This window comes from Thunnus albacares, chromosome 6, assembly GCF_914725855.1.
Source record: "Thunnus albacares chromosome 6, fThuAlb1.1, whole genome shotgun sequence".
Lineage (NCBI taxonomy): Eukaryota > Metazoa > Chordata > Actinopteri > Scombriformes > Scombridae > Thunnus > Thunnus albacares.
The window spans coordinates 16,236,578-16,255,795 of NC_058111.1; the positions used below are offsets into that span (position 1 = coordinate 16,236,578).

General features: G+C 39.9%; 1 protein-coding gene across 5 annotated transcripts; it reads left to right on the plus strand.

The window, feature by feature from the left end:
* The first annotated feature begins 28 nt into the window (after positions 1–28).
* On the plus strand, positions 29–19,035 carry rtn2a (reticulon 2a). 5 transcript variants are annotated; one of them, XR_006403766.1, is made up of 11 exons: positions 29–117; positions 4,852–5,168; positions 6,098–6,151; positions 6,672–7,274; positions 8,582–8,794; positions 9,645–9,774; positions 14,226–14,433; positions 15,228–15,366; positions 17,081–17,150; positions 17,245–17,291; positions 17,388–17,421. XR_006403766.1 is itself a non-coding variant. In XM_044353930.1 (10 exons), exons 1-10 carry the CDS (start codon positions 5,138–5,140, stop codon positions 18,321–18,323), a joined length of 1,500 nt encoding a protein of 499 aa, XP_044209865.1. In that variant the 5' UTR covers positions 5,105–5,137; the 3' UTR covers positions 18,324–19,035. The 5 variants fall into 5 exon arrangements, 3 of the variants coding, with proteins under 3 accessions (XP_044209865.1, XP_044209866.1, XP_044209867.1); XR_006403767.1 differs by having other exon boundaries at positions 9,648–9,774; XM_044353930.1 differs by lacking the exons at positions 29–117; positions 9,645–9,774 and adding an exon at positions 18,248–19,035 and having other exon boundaries at positions 5,105–5,168; positions 17,388–17,446.
* The last annotated feature ends 183 nt before the right edge of the window (positions 19,036–19,218 follow it).

Sequence of the window (19,218 nt, forward strand, 5' to 3'; positions counted from 1 at the left end):
TGCTCAAGCTTCCTGCTGGACCTGACAGCAGCCCGTCTCCTCCTGGTGCCCCTCCTCCGGCCCTGTGTTTTCCGCAGCAGGTCCAGCGCAACAGTTAAGCTGAGTCACTCCAATCAGGTAAACAAAAAGTAACTTTATCAATTAAAAATGTTTTTGTTAAATGAAAAACTGAGTTGGTTTTCTGTTAAAAATGATCAGGAACATTTTTGAATCCTTAGCCTCTCTGTAGAATCCGAGAATCCCCCTTCTGTCCTTTTTTATTTTGCAGTATTGACTATAAGGTGTCTCCCTCCCTGTCTCTCTGTTTCTATGTCTCCCTCCTTCTCTTCTTCACCCCTCCTGTATCAGCCTTGAGCTCCTATTGGCCCATCTATTTCTGTTGATTTATCCCTCTGCTCTGCCCCCACCCTCTCCTTGTCCCTCTTTCCCTCCCTCAGTCTGTGTAACACTGCTGGATAATCACCTGGCCTTCAAGGCAGACCAGATGACCTGTGTCTGCACACATGCATGGATTATGGACATTTTACACAACACAGAGGGGTCCCACAGTCAGTAGTGCATATCTGCATGAGGATTTTATGTCTGATGCAATACATTTTGAATCCACACAATTCTTTCAGTAATTTTGCTCATTTGTCTTATTGAGTGACATATTAGGCTAACCAGTAACCAATACTACAGACTGTTTATTGTGTTGAAAAATGTATTAAGAATTGAGTTTCAAAGTTCATCCTTGACCTTGGAAACCGTAGTTGACAAAACAACTTCATATCAAGGTTCTTTCAGTTATTTTATTTTTTGTATTTTGTATTTTTTGTTATTTTATATGTCATAAAAAATCCCTTTTGTCTCAAAATAATTTGATTGAGGCAAGGCAGGTTGCACATTAACACACATTAAAACAAAATATAAAAGAAACACAAGGCAATATTAATTACAATGAGAGCTGCAATAATTAGTTGATTTATCAATTTAATTAATTAGATTAATTTTTATGAAAAAATATCAAAACTCTGATTTCAGCTTCTCAAATATAAATATTTTCTGGTTTATTTAGTCCTCTGTGACAGTAAACTAAATATCTTTGGGTTGTGGACTGTTGGTCGGGACAAAAGAAGACATATGATGACGTCAACTTTGGGAAACAGTGATCGACATTTTTCACTATTTTCATACATTTTATTGACCAAACCATTAATCAAGAAAATAAATGACATATTAATCGGTAATTAAAATAATCATTGGTTGCAGCCCTATTGAAAATATTACTATAATGAAATTCAAATAATACTATAATGAGATACGATGAAAGATAAAAACAAGCTAAATAATCTGTTGACACACCAACTCTGACTCTGCCCTGTACTGTTTGTGACTTCCGTGTCGGCCTGTTACGACTGCTGTATGTCTTAATCTCATTAGCTTCTGTTTATTTGGAGCCCCTGACCTGGTTTACATGCACTCTTGCGGTTTAATCGTTTTAAGGACTATATGTGTGATATTTAGTTCTTTTCCAGCTATAAGTAGGACTAAACCTGTTATCAGCTGATGTTAGTCTCTGCTGGACACTGGCAGTGTTGCAGGTGAAGCGTGTTTGTTTTGTTTACCTTCATTTATCCAGTTAAGACTGCATCACTGATCCACAGCAAACAGGATCACACAGGAAGTGCATTGCCCTATCACTGTCTTGGTTAAACATGATTTGTGCAGCACAAACATCAATATAGAAATTTTAAATTAACTGTGATCCTTGACAGTGGTTGAGCTGAATTTTTAGCCCATAAGTAACACTAGTGTCATGGATAATGAGGTTTTGCTTCTCAAAATTAAGACCACGTTTCCCATGAACCCTCCTAGTTGTTGTTGTTTTTTTTCAAACAACATTGCATATTTTCTCTGTTTGCCATTTTTAGGCTCTTTGGCTCTTCAGACGTCATCTATGGATGATCAGTGTGTGTTCTTACAGTTTTATATTGTAACGTAATCCATCAGTTTTCTAACAAATCAGACCTGGTTTGTCGCTCCTCTTAGCCTCTTAGGTCATCTAACGGCGGTTTGCTAATCATTCCCAAACTAAATATGTAGAAGAAGAATTTAGATGTACTTGCTCCAACTCTTGGGGGGTAGCTGTAAACATATACTGTAGTATCACCTTTTAAAGAGCAACATGCTGATTTGGGACCCTTGTGAACTAATGTGTGGGGGAATGACATTGAAACAGGATTTTCAAAACAATATATCTTGTCATGGCAATTTTGCAATTCCACTCTGGTAAAGAGGAATGAGACAAAGATCTCTTACAATATTGTCACACTTTAGTACGTGTGCACACAGGCTCAACGTTTGGATCAGGCAAAAAGCAAAGAGGCAGAGAAACACACAGATCATATAGCCACCTAAACAAAAGCTACAAAGCATGTCATCGTTTCTCAGAAGTAATTAAAAATCAACAACTAAACCATTGTCTTGTAACTTATCATTTCCTAGGGACTTTCTTGAAGCTGCTGAAGGGCCTTTAATACATTTCTCTTTATCCACTGGAAGCAGTGGACTGGACACTTTCTCACACTTTCTTATCTACTTTAGCCTTTTTGAATCAGTTACTTCTTCGTTCTCACTCTCAGTGACTAAGATATTTTCACAGAAGTTCTCTTTGTTAAAGATTACATGCTTAAGATTTCAGAATAATCAAAACATAACCAGACATGTGCAATAAAAGATATTCAAACTTGATTATACGTGTTGTATGTATAATTTCCTTCACATTCTATATACTGTATACACTACATTGAAATCTGGACGTGACCAGTAGGTGATTAGTTAATTTTATCAGGGGGGGTGGCTCAGTGGGACCTAGGACCCTAACCCTAACCCTAGGACTGCCGAATTATCATATAGGCCTAGGCTAATTCTTGATATTATAATTGCAATTAGGATTTTGATTTGTGTAGGCCTATTCTTAGGCCTATTCATAGTTTTGACAGTATAAACTCTACCTTGCATTATGTAACTGTAGTAGCTGAACGCAGAATGGTCAGTGCAGATTAATTTCCTCAGTCACATAACCTGCCCCACTCCCAGGTTACATCAAACATCTATAGTAAAAACTATATCTGTAGTCATGTCTCCCCTAAAATAGCTAGTTACAGAAGTGGCTTGGTCTAGGGATGTATTTTCAGCAGCAGAGATACTTCAGAATTACCATAGAAATATTATTGAAATATTATAGGAATACTACAGGCAGCAGTGTGTCTATATGATCCTCTCACTCTTCTGCGACTACATGTTGCTGCTTGTCACTTTGATCATGAAGATGACACTACTCTATAGAGTATATAGGGTAGAATATAGTATAGAATTGAGCATTTATAGTATATAGTTTAGAGAATATTGTTGCTCCAAGACAAAACTGATAGAAGGGCAGGACCAAGGGCAAGAGAAAAAGGCTCAATTACAAATCTGTTTGCTACTTCAGCACCATGGACAGTGGATGGCATCCCCCCTCAAATCGCCTACTGGCCGATAAGACATAAGAGAGAGCGGTCAAGCTAGGTCCACTTTAACAATAGGAAATCTGGATCCCAGCACTAGTTTTGACACTGATGAGGCTGAAAATATATATTCATATGAAAATGAACTACAACCTCATAATTTTGAGTCTGCTAGGCGTCCAAGAAATCTGGAACAAGAAAGATAATGGCTATTGGCAATAAAATTGAGATCTGGTTTCAGAACCAGTGAAGTGTCTTGGTGAATGACCAGTGTTGGCTAACGACACATTCATATCAGCCAACTTGTCAGTAAAAAGTAGCGTATTTACACATCATTTATGGAGCGTCATTATTAGCATTAATTTGGAGTCATGTTTTGGCCACCGGGCGAATGTAGGTCCAGTATTCACTCCTTTTAGCTCTGTTTTTGGTTTCCACTTTCACTGCTAAATGCTAATATTCAGGCAGTCATTAACTTTGTCTGCCCTTTGTACAGCCGTTTTTTATAGCTTTATTGCTGAAAACAGCTGTCACGCTGTGGCCAAAAACAAGCTCTGAAAGAGGTGAGAGTGAACCAAAACAGTCAAGTTGCGTGCCTGAAAACCAAAACAATGAGCTTAAAGACTCCATAAAGCTCTGTTTTTTGCATTTCTTATTTATGTATTATATTCCTTATATAAAGCATGTGATTGCCTTTGTGTATTAAATGTGACACATAAATCTAAGCAGAGGTTATAAAAGTACTGCACCTCCTGCATTTCTTACTCTAACCCTTTACATGACTTTTTTCCATTAATCATGATCCCAACAGTTTGTAGCAGCATCAGTTATAGCTACACACTGCCCCCTACTTTTCACTATTGCACAGGCTTCACTTGTCATCATAAAAAAGCTTTTTAGTTGAGTGAGGCTATACATTATTTATTATCTATTCAGCTTAAATGCTTCATTTTGGTTTGTTTGTATGATTGTGCTTTGTGAAAAATTTGATATGTCTCAAGGTATGTGTAAAATAAATTGATAGACTTCGTTATGAAATATAAAATATAGTAAAGTTGTGGATGAAATATATCCACTAAGCTCACATGTTGGTTGGCTATGGATCTCAGTGGAGCTTCAATCTGTTCTGCCAGTTTTTAAATGCATCTGCTACTTTTCTATGTATGTGTTGTATATGCTCATATCATACATTATTAATGATTTCTTCTCTTTCAGCATGCTCCTATAGGATCCTGAGATGAAATCACATGATGAGGAAGAGAGGGATAGATACACATAGATTAGCTATGAATGGGAGATGACGACAGGCTCAGACAGACACAGGGACACGCACACTCATGCTTTTCTCCCTTTGCTGTAGCATACACTACTACCGCTGCAGTCATAACGATGCAAGAGGAGACAGGCAGAGGAGGGTGCAGAGCGGAGGATGGTGGAGCGAGGCAGGGCGGGGCTGCTGAGTGACAGAGCGGGAGGCAGGAGCTAGAGGGAGGAAGCTGCTCAACAGACGACCAAGAAACATAGGGAGGAGGAAGAAGAGGAGAGAGAGAGAGAGAGAGAGTATATCCACAGGACGTGAGTGTCAGCAGTAAAGGAGGGGGGGGGGGCTTCCAGACTGGATGGGCCCAGCGATGCCTTGATGGAGTATGGGCCAGATTTTAGGATTCTCCCACTGCCGTGAGTCTGCTTTTGTTCCATCTGTCTTTCTGTGTCTGAGGTCTGCATTTGTTTATGTCACTATACCATCGTCACATATGTTCCAGCTCAGCATCTTTTCTTGCTAACTGCTGTGAGCATCGTATATGTTTCCTCAACCCCCCTCCTATCCCCTTCCTGCCTACTCTCCATTCCCCTCTCCTGCTCTTACCTTTTAATAAACACATGGCTGAATGGGTGGATGCAGTGCAGAAGCTGTGTTGTTGTCGTTACCTCCCGTTGATTTGCAGATGTTTATATGCACGCTTTGCTGGCAGTTATTTTCTTTCCTGTTGTGTTTTCATATCTCTCAACATCCACCTGATATTCTCTACAGTTAAATGAAAGGGGTTAAGATAATTTGCATGTGCTCACATACAGTGTATGCAGAGGAGAATATGCTGCACTCATTGCTCTGCCTGGGTTGATTTATTAGCTAATGTCATGCTGGCTATCTAATGTACTAAAGGCCTTTACTGCTACCAGTTTAGCACTGTAAGGAAATGAGTCTGTATTCACTGACCTACACCATGTAGCTCCAATTATCACGTTTGATACCTTTGATCAGAAACTGATGCACACATGGTGTTATGTATGTATGTATGTAATTTTGCATCAAGATTAATATTTGCTGATTATGTTAACTACCAATATTTCAGTGGGAGCAAAAATGACTCATAACAAGGCATTGCGGTGCATGATAGGGCTTTTATGTTATTAGTCACTTCACATAAGTTCATCTGGATTGAATGTTTTGAGAGGCATCATCAAGATGAATGTGAGAGTGCTGAATGAATGGGCTTACAGCACGTAAAAGTAGCAAGAATATGTTTAGTTTTCTGTCTCTAGCAATGTTTTAAGACAGGTTCACCACCAGATTTATGTAAAATTTTGACTTTGTTTTCTTCTAGAGGAATATGGCTCGGTGGCATCCACTCCAGACTCAACGCCTCCGTGCACCGATGGTACGAAGCAGAAACTTGAGATACAGTACTGATATAAACAGGAGTTCCCTGCCTTCTGAAGTATCTTTCTTTTGAACGTAACATTAGAACGAATCCCCCATCGATCCAACACCTCTCTCACCTCAAAATACTAGCAGTGAACATCCACAGGTGAACACAGACATATATTTTGATCTCTGCTAAATTTTGGAGGAGATGTTTATCAAAGAGGGTTTCATCTTTAGATATCACATCTTTACTCCCAGACATCAAATAACACCTCTGGGTGCTTTCAACTGACATGTCTGTTTATTAAAAGCAACATCACACTCCTTGCATGACACTGAACTAATATTCACAGTGTTTGCAGCAGAATTAATTGAATAAACTGCTAAGTGTTGTAGATTGCTCCTCTGCTCAGTTCAGCTATATTTACTGTCTGTGAACATCTCTTTTCTGACTATGCCCCTCCTCATCTAGTGCCTATCTATCTCTGTGTGCATTGGGGTGACCACTTTTATTCAATTTTGTCTCCATTCAGGCGGAAATGAGGAGTCTGAGATGTATGAGCTGCAAACAGCCAGGGAGTGGTCTGACGATGAGGAAGAGAGAGATGGAGATCCAGATGATGATGAGGGACTGGCCTCATCCCCGTCCATCTGGGGCACGCCACGTCAGAACTCCTTTGAGCTGACTTTCTCCTACATTGCCATCGCTGAGGCCGAGGCTGTGGGAGCCTCACGACATTTCCGTGACAGACGCAGGGGCGGCTCGCGGGGAAGTCGTACTCCTCTGATGCGCACAGACACCCTGGAAACACTGTTGGACTCCCCTGATGTAGACTGGGACCCCCAGCTCTTCCTCAGTCGAGAGGAAGATGAGGAAATGTCAGAAAGGAGCGAGCAGGAGAGGGCAGAAGCGAGGACAGTGAGGACAGTGAGGACAGCAAGCCCAGCAGCGAGGAGGGAGCTGCACAGACAAACTGAGACTATTACAATCCAGCCCTCTCCCCAAATCCTGGACCCAGAAACTCAGGGGAGAGATGCAGGAATCCAAAGAGAAGAGAGCAGTCTGACCCAGACTGTCCAGCCTCCCTCTCCTTCCCCATCTTCCCAGCAACAGAGTCCATCACAGATACTTCAGGGTGAGAGAAAGAGGAGAGATGGAGAGTGCTTGAGGAAGTTGTTTTATTCTAGTGGTCAAGTCAAATGTCTCCTAAAGCCATCACCTGATTAAAATTGGAAAAGAAGGTCATTTAGTTGAAGGATTGTGCTTTGTTGTATAAGTTAATATCTAGTTTAAATGGCTGTTTGCGATGTTCAGGAGTTTTGAGAGGTTTATCATTTGAACACACCCAATAGTTCACCTATTGGTCCAACAAGTGTCTGCTTGAGCTCAACTGATTTTTAAAAGATTTAAATCTTGTACTAGTGAGGATTTAGCTTCACTTTCTTAAATAATGCATGCATCAAGCCATGATACACCGAGAGTAAATTATATAGTCTCATTTATGATGATCTTAAATGTCTTTCCCTGAGGTGGACTTGATGTGATGTGGCACAGAGGCAGTCATGTGATGAATCATGATGACAAGTAAATGGTGGCCAAAATTCAGCTGGCCTCTAGGAGGAAGAGGATCCAGAAATGTTTTCTGATCTTTCTAAATGGGAATATAGTAAATATTTCAGTGTCAAATCACCTGGATCTTCATATTTCCCAGTAATTGAAATAGCTGGTTTTAGACCAGACTAAAACAGACCATAAAGCTATGACAGGAGACCCTAAATCACACATATGACACAGGTTTTTTGGCAATGTTCATATGTATAGGTATCAGAACATGAGATCCTGGATGTAACAAACAAAACTGGTGTTTGTTTTTTTAGACTGCTTCAATACTCATGATTTTAGACATGAAACGATACGATGACTAACACGAGGTGTGGCCAGCTAAAATTTTAAGGTATTATCTGCTGTGTCGAATAAATAATAAAAGGAATCCAGCAAGTTTATTATCAGCCTTTTGAGGTGACAATTATTTTACTTTACTTATTATTTCACTCCAAATTCACACTATCGTCAGACTCTTCATATGTTATGGTCTGGCTTTTTTCTAAATTACTCCATGACAATATATAGTTAATGAAAATGGTGATTTAAAAAACAGGTTTGCAGCATCTAATCAGCCTTTAATCATGCAAAAAACATTACAGGTTATTAATAACAGCTTTGATAGTATATTTCCCTGAATTTCCTTTAGGAGTTTCTTCAAGAAAAGTCATAAATAAGGAAGAAAAAGCAAGAAAAATCAAATACTTTTGAAGGGCACTGTGGGATTGAAAATCTAAATTAAATCTTTTGTCGGTAGCTTCACATCTAGCTGAGCATGTGCAACAAGAGGAACTTGGTGATGATGTCATTGTGATAGTGACATCATGTTCTGTTTCCCAGCAGCAGCGTCAGCCTCTCCGACCCCTGAGCCAGAGTCTCCCGTCACCAGGGAAACCATTTCAGTCAAGCTGCTCACATCTGTGCAACCAAGAGGCCCCTCATCCTCATCGCCGGCTGCCATTGGCCTAAACTCTCAGGAACAGCTGGTCAGCGATCACTGGTTCTCAGCTCTTAACCTATCAGAGGACCCGACAGTATGCACCCACATAGCAGGTACAAAATTCACAGTATCTGTATCTTAAAATCATCCTCTGACCTCTGTCCTTCCACCTCTTCCATCTCTCTGTCTTTGTCTGGCTGCTGAGTGAGATGCTTTCATTCAGCTCGTTAATCAATACTTTAAATAAAGAAAGTATCAGATTTCGCTTTGGACCTCCAAGAGCAGGCAGACAAAGATAGACCCCCCCCCCTCCCCGGAAGTCCTGGCTGTTCATTGTGTCTCCATAGTAACCCTCTCTCGGGACTTCAGGAATAATTGGCTAATTGTGGGGAAAGCATTCTTGGCATTGGCTGACTTTTTGGGCACACACACCATCACCGCTGATGTCAGAGTGTATCACTGTTTGACACAGAGAGAAAGAGAGGCAGGTGTGTGTATGTGTGTGTGTTTATATGCAGGTTTGTGGGAGTTTGTTGACACTTTAAGAGTGAGAAACAGAGAAAGGGAGAAAGGGAGAGATAACATCCTGTCTTTCAGCTTGATGGCACTTTAAGTGGACTGTCGGTCAGAGTAGAGTTCAGTCTTATTATAGTGGATGTTAAGGGGGCAGCAAACCCTCAGACTGTTGATGAATGTGTGGACAGGCTGATGACAGAGTTTAGAGTGTCCTGAATAAATAGCACACATGCATCATATTTCTTCTGGTTTTATTACCTGTTTTAGGGACTACATATCAAACCTCCATACTTTTTTGGCAATTGAAATGTGTCACTAGCACCAAGTATTGAAAACTGTCTGGTGCAAGATGCTCAAATTTGTTCTCTTTTTTTAGTTATTGCTAGACCAGACAGTTTCTGATTTAAATGGTAATTTTGCTAATTTTAGACTATTCTATTTACAAAGTAGAAGTAAAGACCATCGCACTCAACCAAAAACAAAAAGGGGGGCTGGGTGTGTGCAACCAGCATCAATGTTCAAAGCACAAAAAAGGGTTCGCACACCTTCAAGCACCTTCACCTTCTGCCCCTTCAAGGTAAGATATTTAAGTGTTGTTTTGGTATCTGTGCTAAAACTCATAACGTAACTGAACATGGTATATCTGCAGTATTATCCATGAATATATTATAACATGTTTCAGCCGTTTACAGACTCAAGTAAGTCTTCTCCAAATCTACATATAAAAAGAACCACCACTTTGTTAGATTTAGACCTCTAAATCACTACCTGCATCTCCATTTTTTTCAGCTATTCAAGTAAATGAATAACGAAGTGAAATGAAATGGAAACTCAGTCTGATTCACTAGCTATTAATTTGTTGTCAGGAATACAGGCTTCTTCTTTGGAATTTGTACAATCAAATAATATTTATTTTGTGGCAAAAGTGATCTTATCCCCAGATATTCACCCTCATTAATGGAAACATTTTAATCATTCATCTCTTTAGAAAGGTTAGACTTCATGACATAACAGAATATAAACCCTGGTTATCTTGTTTCAGGTGCCAGATGACATATAAATGCGAACACGACTCTGTACTGTATGACCTTATCTGAGTTCAGGCAGGAATACCATGAATTTATTCTGATTCAGAGTGGATTTTTATTTAATGGAAAAAGGTTCAGTGATTTTTCAGAAGTATTTTGAGATTGTTTTGAATCATCTCTTTATGTGTGAACCTCTTAGAGTCTTGAAGTGGGGGTGGGCGGTGCTGTGGACAAGATTATTTTGGGCTGTCAGAGCTTTGGACTGCTGAGCGAGCAGGGGGGTAGCCAAAAACAGCTCAGAGGGGCGAGGGGGAGCACAGCGGGGCAGAGACAGGGACAGAGGGTGTGAGGGGAAACAGTGGAGCAGCAACCAAAATGGCCAGCAAAGGTGAGAACTTGGGCTTAAAGTGAGAATAGGATCATTTGTGGGATCACATGTGTGGGTATTGAGTAGTCAACTACTGATTTCACTTACCAGCAGGGAAGCTACAAACTCAACTGTGAAGGGGTAGACTCTTGTAGTCTAGCAGTGGGCTGTTTAGAGTTGTGACTTTGGTATAGTGGAGAAAAAGGCCTGTCTGTCAGGGGACCGAAGACAGGAATTGAGTGGATTTCTTGCCTCTTTTTAATCATTTCACAAGCAGCGTCTCCAGAGACACCTGCTTCTGTCAGCTAGAGATGTGTTTGGCTTTTAACTCAGATGTAGCCGGGTGTTCTCCTCATTGTGACTATCAGTTGCCTTAATTAAAAGTAGCACCAGCCATTCAAATGAGTATCATGAACTGCTCTGTTGTGGTATGTTGTTAGCAGCGTGTTGTCGTGTGTAATAACTTGGCCAGCTGGGTTCTCTCTTACATTTTAGTATTTCCTCCTTAGGCTGAAGACCTGGCATAAGCAGGGACATTTCAGAATGTAGTAGTATGAGATTCCTTGGACATATGTAATTGAGCTGACCTGTGCTGGGTCAAATGAAGTGGAAACTACTTCAGGTTAGAGGACAAAGATTGTGATTAAGCCATATGTTCTTATATGTTGTACTGTTTTGGGAGGTTTTTTGGTTAGTTGACTGGATGGTTGCATGATTATTTAATTGCTTGACTGGATTATTGATTAATTGTTGTGTGATTTTTACACTAAGATTAATTTTGCTGCTTTGATTAATTTATTGTGGCATACAGAAGCCTGTAATGTTCTCCACAGGTGAAAAGTGGTGGATAGTGGGTGCAGTTGAGTAATAATTTCCTCTAATCAAGAGGCAATTATTGTTAATTTATTACTAAGTAATTTATTGTTGAGTGTCTGCGATTACTATGATACACCTGCGCATGAAGGACATTTAATGTAAATTAAAGTTAGTACAACACACCCAGTTGAGGTAAGTTATAGCTGGCAATAGAAAGAAACAAGATTTGAAATGTTTAGAGTCCCCCCTAAGGGCACTTGAAGGCTGCAATATTTATATTATATTTATATTGCTATTTATACCCAACAAAAAGTGCTGTAGAAATAATAGCACACTGCAGACATTTTAGCTGCCTATTAAATTTATAAAATGTATGTTTCTCTGCCACAAATTATGTATAATGCTAGTTGATAACGTGTATGTGACAACTTCTGTGGGGTTTAAAGAAATAGTTCTGGGATGGGATATTTTGTGAAATATGTTTATACACTTTCTTGCAGATAATTAGTAGATAGAAAATTAATACCGTTTTTGGTTGGATAAAACAAACAAGATACAATATGTTAGTTAGTAAGCTTTAGACATGCTGGTAGGTAGATTGTGTTACTCTCAGACAGAGCGAGGCTAGCTGTTTCCCCCTGATTCCAGTCTTTATGCTAAGCTAAGCTAACTCGCTGCTAGATGATATGTCATATTTAGCCTACAGACAGAATGGTTTCAGTCTTCTCATCTAACTCTCGGCAAGAAAGCAAAGTGTATTTCCCAAAATGTTGCAGTAAAAAAAACAAAGGTTTGGAAATTTATCATGTCTGCATCGATTCCAAGGCTTTAGGATCCACTCAAGCCATCTGTGATGATGCATAATGATACGTAAAAATGTAGATATAATAGATGTCTCATTTGTTACATGCTTCTTATAGTGTTACTACATAATAGTTGTCCCACTACAACATAAAGAAAAAACAAGTTGAGTAAAGGATAAATGCAGGATGTAGCGACATCCATGTGTACTTCATGTGTATGTTGTAGTACAAACAGCTTACAAAGCTGAGATGCTGTCAGTACTACAGTGTTGGTTTCATATAATGTTATTTTGAGATTGAATAAGTCATCTTTTCTGAATCCATGTGCTGAGTAACAATGTCTCAGAGTGATGGCAGCACAAACAAACACGTTGGACAGGTGTGTTCCAGGGGCATCATGGGTATTAATTGTTTGCAGTGACATTTATAAATAACCCACCTGCTGTCAGTGCACTCTATTCAAAGAGGCTTCCCTTTATTCTAATGCTGAGGCTTAGCATTACACTGAATCACAAGCACAAAGACCTACGCACCACACAACATACACTGTAATTTCACAACACAGAAACGCTGCTTTAACTAAGGGCTTTGTGCTGTAGTTTGATCATTGATAAAAAGTTAAAGCTAGCTGAAAGAATCACATATTGTACTGTATATTTTAGCAAAGCATCACTACAGACGCCTCAGTCTCCACGGTTGCTGTTGCTGGGTGACAGAGAGGGAAACCAACAGGGTGTGGAAAAGGGGCTGCTGACGGCCTGACGTCTGTCAGCAGGTGCTGTGAAAGGCTGTATTTAAATTCTCTTCGACCGCTTGCTTCCTTCTATCATCCGAGAGCTAAATTTAGCTGGAGCCGGAGCCTGACATGTCCTCGTAGCTGTTGTATGTGTTCTCATGCTTGAGGCTGGAAATCCCTCTCTGCCTGTCTTCCCCTACCTCTTCTCTGGTCTCCCTTCCCTTATTATTCCTATGTCAGAACCACTGTGTCCTTCTGCCACTCTTCCTTTCCCCACTTCCACCCAAAATTAAAAGCTGAGAAGCTGAGCGATGATGCTACTCTGTTTCCAGGAAGGATGCAGCAACTCACAACTTCCTTTGCTTTCAGCTGAGTACAGCTAGAAAACCTGCTTGAATTTGGGAAGCAACTTGTTTAAAACTTGTACATACATCTGACTTTCTGATCATTTCTGGTATTATTTGGTCCACAAGTTTGGTAATTGATACAGTACCTACAGTGTGTAAATCATGTCAGGCTACTGTCTCTAGCCTGGTTCCAGGTCTCTGACCCACTGCCCAAAAGTGAAAACGAAATGGAAATTCATTCTGATTATCAGTCTATACTGTCAATAGCCACCTGTGCATTTTGCTTCCTGCTTTATGTACTGTAATTGCAATGTCTATAGCTATTGTGATTACCTTCATCACCTACCTTCTTCATGTTACACTTTTCATGTCCTTTCTTCTTCTCTTACTGTGAGTTCAGACATAACGCAAAGTGAATTGTAGATGCGGCACAATTACATGCAAAGTCAATGGAAAGACAGAAATTCGCCTGGGCTGAGCGAATTGACACAAAAACAAATTTTGTGCACATAATCGACTTTTTAAATGTACAGAAATGAGAGGAACAAGGAGACAGACTGGAGGGTAATAATAGAAAGAACCAGTTTCTGGTGAGTTCTGACTTCAGTTAGAAGCTGAACTAAACACAAACACACACAGTTGGTGCGTCCGTTGCTAGCTAGCTTACAACTAATACATACTGTATACATGCACAGTTGGTATTTAGGCTGTCTGGGGCAAAGAAACACAAATGGTCCAGCAGTCAAATTCACTTGAAAATTCGCTTCGTGTTCTGCCTGGACTCACCTTGAGCCTTTCTTCTCCTAGTCCTTTTAGTTCTTTAGGATCTTTGAGTAACTTGAAAAGCACTGTATAAATACATTTCATTATTTCTTTTCTATTGACTTCTCTTTCTGCTCCCTTCCCCCACTCCACTCTCCTTGTCTTTCAGTGATGGACCTGATCTACTGGAAGGACACAGAGCGAACAGGCATGGTGCTAACAGGGTTAGTAGTGGGCCTGCTGTCCCTGTTCCAGCTCAGCATCATCACTGTGGTCTCCACAGTCTCCCTGGCTGTCATGTGCTTCACCATCTCTGTGCGCATCTACTACAAAGTCCTCTACATCCTCAGCTGGGGTGATGGAGAACACCCCTTCAAGTAAGTTCCCACAGTTTTCTTCCCTCCTTTTCATTCTTTTCTTTTTCCAGCTTTTCTAAAAAAGAACAAAAAGAGCGGACAAAAGAAGAATGATAAAAATTGCAGAACAATGAGAGCTTGATTCACCCAATTCCTCTCGTTTATGCAGATTTTCTGCATTTTAAAGATCAGCTATTGTTTGTTGTGCTTACATCCAATAATGAATGTGCAGTAGCTACATTTTAGTTATCAATGGTGGAATATTTATTGTTATTAACGTAGCTGGGGTTTTGCTGAGATTCAGACAGTTAAATCTTTGTCAACATAAGCAACATGCTATGTCAGTGTATGTGTGCTTAAATGCAAATATGTGTCTGAATGCAGTTTTTTCTAGAGTCGTCTTTAATAAATAGACAATTTAAGTAATTTCTTCATTATTGATTAATCATATTGCCCACTATGTAACAAATGGCAATTGCTTCGACTAAAGAAATCATAAAAGGCTGGTGGTGACCCAGCAAATTGAAAAACAAGGGCCTTTTGACCTCTGGACAACAACTGGAGTGACAAGAGGGGATTTATATTTGGGCATGAAGGATTGCAGCAAAAGAGACAAGAATCACTGTGTCATTAAACATCTTTTTTTTTCGTACACAGTACAAGAAGGATGACTAAGAGGAGAGTTTAAAAAAATAAGTACTAGATAGAGAGGCAAACGTAACAAATGTTTCTGTCCATCTTCATTACGTTGTCTTTTCTGGTTTTCTTTTTTTCTGCCTCTGATGTCCTCCTTTCATTGTCTCATTGTCTCTCAGGTCATACCTGGACCTGGACATCAGTTTGAGTGGAGAGCAGGCTGACCACCACATGCAGAAAGCCATCGTTATGATTCTGTCTGCTATTGACAGTCTGAAGAAACTCTTTTTTGTCGGAAACCTCTTTGAATCTTTAAAGGTGAGCAATGCTGACTAATAAAGCTGTTCTTACATGATTTACATGTGGGCGTGTGTGTGTATGTGTGCAATTCAGTCTCGTCTCTTAATGACCTGTCCTCAAGGATTTGCTTCAGCCTGTCCAGAACCTTCCCCTCATTAACCCCGGCATCAACCCATCTCCGCATTCTTTCATTTTGCTTGAACATCGTCCTCCCTCCATCATCCCATTTCCCTCCATCACTGGAAATGACAGCATTGCCATGCCAACCGTCTCTCTCATTATGCTTGCTCAGAGCTGAATACTCAGCTCCTCAATAAGGGCAACATCATTGATGGCAACTGTCAGCCCCAATGACATATCTTTAGTAATTATGTCAAAAGCAGTCCTTTTGGAGAAAAAAACTTTCAAATGAGTTTTAATTGGTTCTAACAGAACAAAAAGAAGGCAGTGTATGTTTATCCAGCCTCTGGGTAAGCCTCTCTTGCTAGCAAAGCCAAAGCATTATGTTAATATTCATCAAGCATAAATAAATCTGTTAGTACCGCATGTCATCACCCATGAAGTATGTTGCCACAGTCTACATGCTCCTCACATTTTTTCTTTGTATCAACAGCATTGACTGCACAGTGCTTAAATGACTTTGGATTAATGTTGTTTTTAATCAGCTTATGATGACGCATATACACAGTGAATTTCTTGAGAAATACTATAAGACATTAATCATAGGATTAGTTGTTTGTCCACATTTTGAGGTAGACAAACCCTAAAACCTCGGCCAAATAAATGCACTGCAAAAATGCTGAGCATGAAATACAGTATAATATGTATATTTGTACTACAACTAATGTGTATATATATACTTTTTTCTTTTGTTGCTTTTAATTGTAATATAAAATTAAAAGACATTCCAGGAGTGTTAAAGTCAATTGCATATGTTATAATATTGTACATCCAAAGAATGTTTGCTTAAACTGCCTCTTAGCACTTTATATTTTCTCATCTTTATTCTTCTTGTTACTCTTTTCTTTGCTTTTTCATTGTCTGAATGTGCTTTCATTGGTATATCAGGCGTAATTTTGAAGGAATTTGTGCTCATCTCCGTACGTGATTGCAGATACTTCGAACAAGTGTTTAAATCAGGATTTAATGCAAATTATTGGTAATTGAATATCAGCAAATATTCCAGTATCAAACACCTCTAAAATAATTATGCCATTTCAGTGATTAACAGCAGCAGTTTATGAAGACACAGACTTAACACATTTACAGTAAATGGTAAGTCAGTGCGAGCTGACTGAGCCCCTAAATCCCAGTCACTCCCAGTCTCAACCCTGACCTGGCCGGTATGTGACATGACACACAGGAGGCCGAATGCAGAGACACCCCGGGATCAGCCGGAGTCTCTTTCCATCTGAGACAGGGGTGTCCCATATCAGGGCAACGCTGAATCCCCTACATAGTGACTGTGACACTGTGCGATATAAGAGAAAACACTCTAACCCATATTCATGTATTTGGAGCACCTTATTTTCTTTATCCCCAGTGCAGAACATAGTACAGTGCATGTGTCTGTTTTACTTAAGCAACTGTGAAGCATGATTTACTGCTTTCTGAAATAATTAAAACTCCATGGAGCAGTGTTAGGGGGTTTCTAGACATCTGCACAGATCATTGAGGGAAGTTAAACTAATTCTCTGCAGCTGTTCCTCTGTTTTTTTTCTCTTGGTCTTAGTTCCTGGTTCTGATGTACCTTGTGACATATCTGGGAGACCTGTGCAATGGCCTTACTCTGCTCATCATCAGTAAGATATTACAGCTGGAAAATATGGAATCCATTGACATACTGTATGATTGTTATGGTAACTCCTCTAATTTTCCTTCTTTTTCCCTCTCCAGGTGTGATCGCTGTCTTTTCTCTGCCACTTTTCTACAGACAACGTCAGGTAATACCTTTTAACTGCTTCAGTTCATTCTTTACTCTGTCACTTTCATTTTGATACTCAAAAACATGTCTTTGGGGCATCTCCATTGTGTCACAGGAGCAGGTTGACAGCTTCATTGCAAAAATCCAGGCCAAAATCAACAACGTCAAGGACATGTGAGTATGGCGCCATCTTCTGGCGCAATGGTGCCATCAACACAGGTTCACTGAGGCAATTAGTGCTCAGCTGATACCAACTGGCCCACACTTGTGATATTTTGGAGTATTTCTGGTAACTGCCAAAAGTGCTAGTGAAGACTGAAAGCATGTAGTGGTTTTTCAGGACTCACTGACACACACCTGGTTAACAAGGCCATCCTGTTGCCTATACAATACAAATACATGTCTGTTGGTTTTATTTTATTTTCATATAAAAAAAACAAGTAGGCTAAGTATGATTACAAACAAATGACAGTGAAATATAAAAACACATTCAAGTAATGCAATTGTTACAAGAATTAAATTGGGTTAACTAGAGCAGTGGTTCCCAACCTTTTTTTCCTTAAGGGACCCCTATTTTACCCTAGAGTACACCAATGACCAGTTGGTTGTTTTTCCATTAGCTCTTCAGTTGTTTTAACCACCTGCTTCTGTAATGCAGGACTAGGCTATTTAACAGAGCATAAAGGCTCTGTGAATATGACCTATTAAAATCAAGAAAGCCTTGTGACTCCCCCATCAAGCTTTGGCAATCCCTAGTGGGGGTCAGGACCCCCAGGTTGGGAACCAGGGATCTAGAGGCATGTAGGTACATGAAAGACACATAACATGATATTTTGAATGGTGTCATCTGATTATATTTTCAGGGAGAGAATATATAGCATCATATGACATTTAATATTTATTTTTACCGTGTCAGATATGCAAGTTTGTTGACCGGCACAAGTACTAACCCCCTTCTCTCTTTCTCTCCTACAGTCTGCAAAGACTCGCCCAGGGTGGTGGCCCTCCTCCTGACCCGACTCCCGGTGGCGCCAAACCCAAAACCCAGTAAACACTCATGGACAAGAACTGAAAGAGAAGCTACCAGAGTTACAGGCTGTCACTCAGATGTCTTACCCAGCAGTCTGCGCTCAGAGCTCCAGAGACTGGGGAAGGGATGGGACGTTATATAAACAGACGACAATGATGGGGATTACGCATGGTACTTAACACGCTAACTGTATCTAAGTTATGGGGTTAAGAGGTCAGGGTTGGGTTAATTCTTAATAAACGGTGAAATCAAGGTGTATGAATGCAGGATGAGACTGTTGCTGCTCACGTCAGAGACGGAAAGATTCAACGATGCATCTTGTCATGTGTGACCACCTTTGGAAATGTTCACTGTTTTTAATATCTAAAAATGACTTGTGAAGTATTAGTTGAAAGCTGTAGTCCAAATGAGGTACTAATGACCAGATATTACCACACCGACAGCTACACACCTGAGAAAAGGGAACTTAGTTATTAAGGTAATTTATGTGCGAGGACAAAAAAAAAGACAGGGGTCATCATTATTCATGGCAGCATACAATTGGCAATTTGGATGCATGTGTCTATGCGACTGCACATGTACATTTCTGAATGCATATTCATTCTCATGACTGTTTTATCTGTGTGCGTGCAAGTATGAGACGAGTGTGTGAGTGTGCGTGTAATTCCTGACACACAGCTTCGCAGAAATGAAACTGTTACCTACAAGCAATTAAAGTCACATTTCTTCTTTATTTTCCAAACTTTCTGTTTCTTTTCATCCGCACAGGCATTCATTTTCATTCAAACATTTATTCATTTTCACTCACACAATTATTCACTTGAGTTTTTGATTCTTGTCCATGTCTTTTCATGTCACTTCACCACATATATTGAAATAAATGGAAAGCTGAAACATAATATTCAGAGAAATAAAT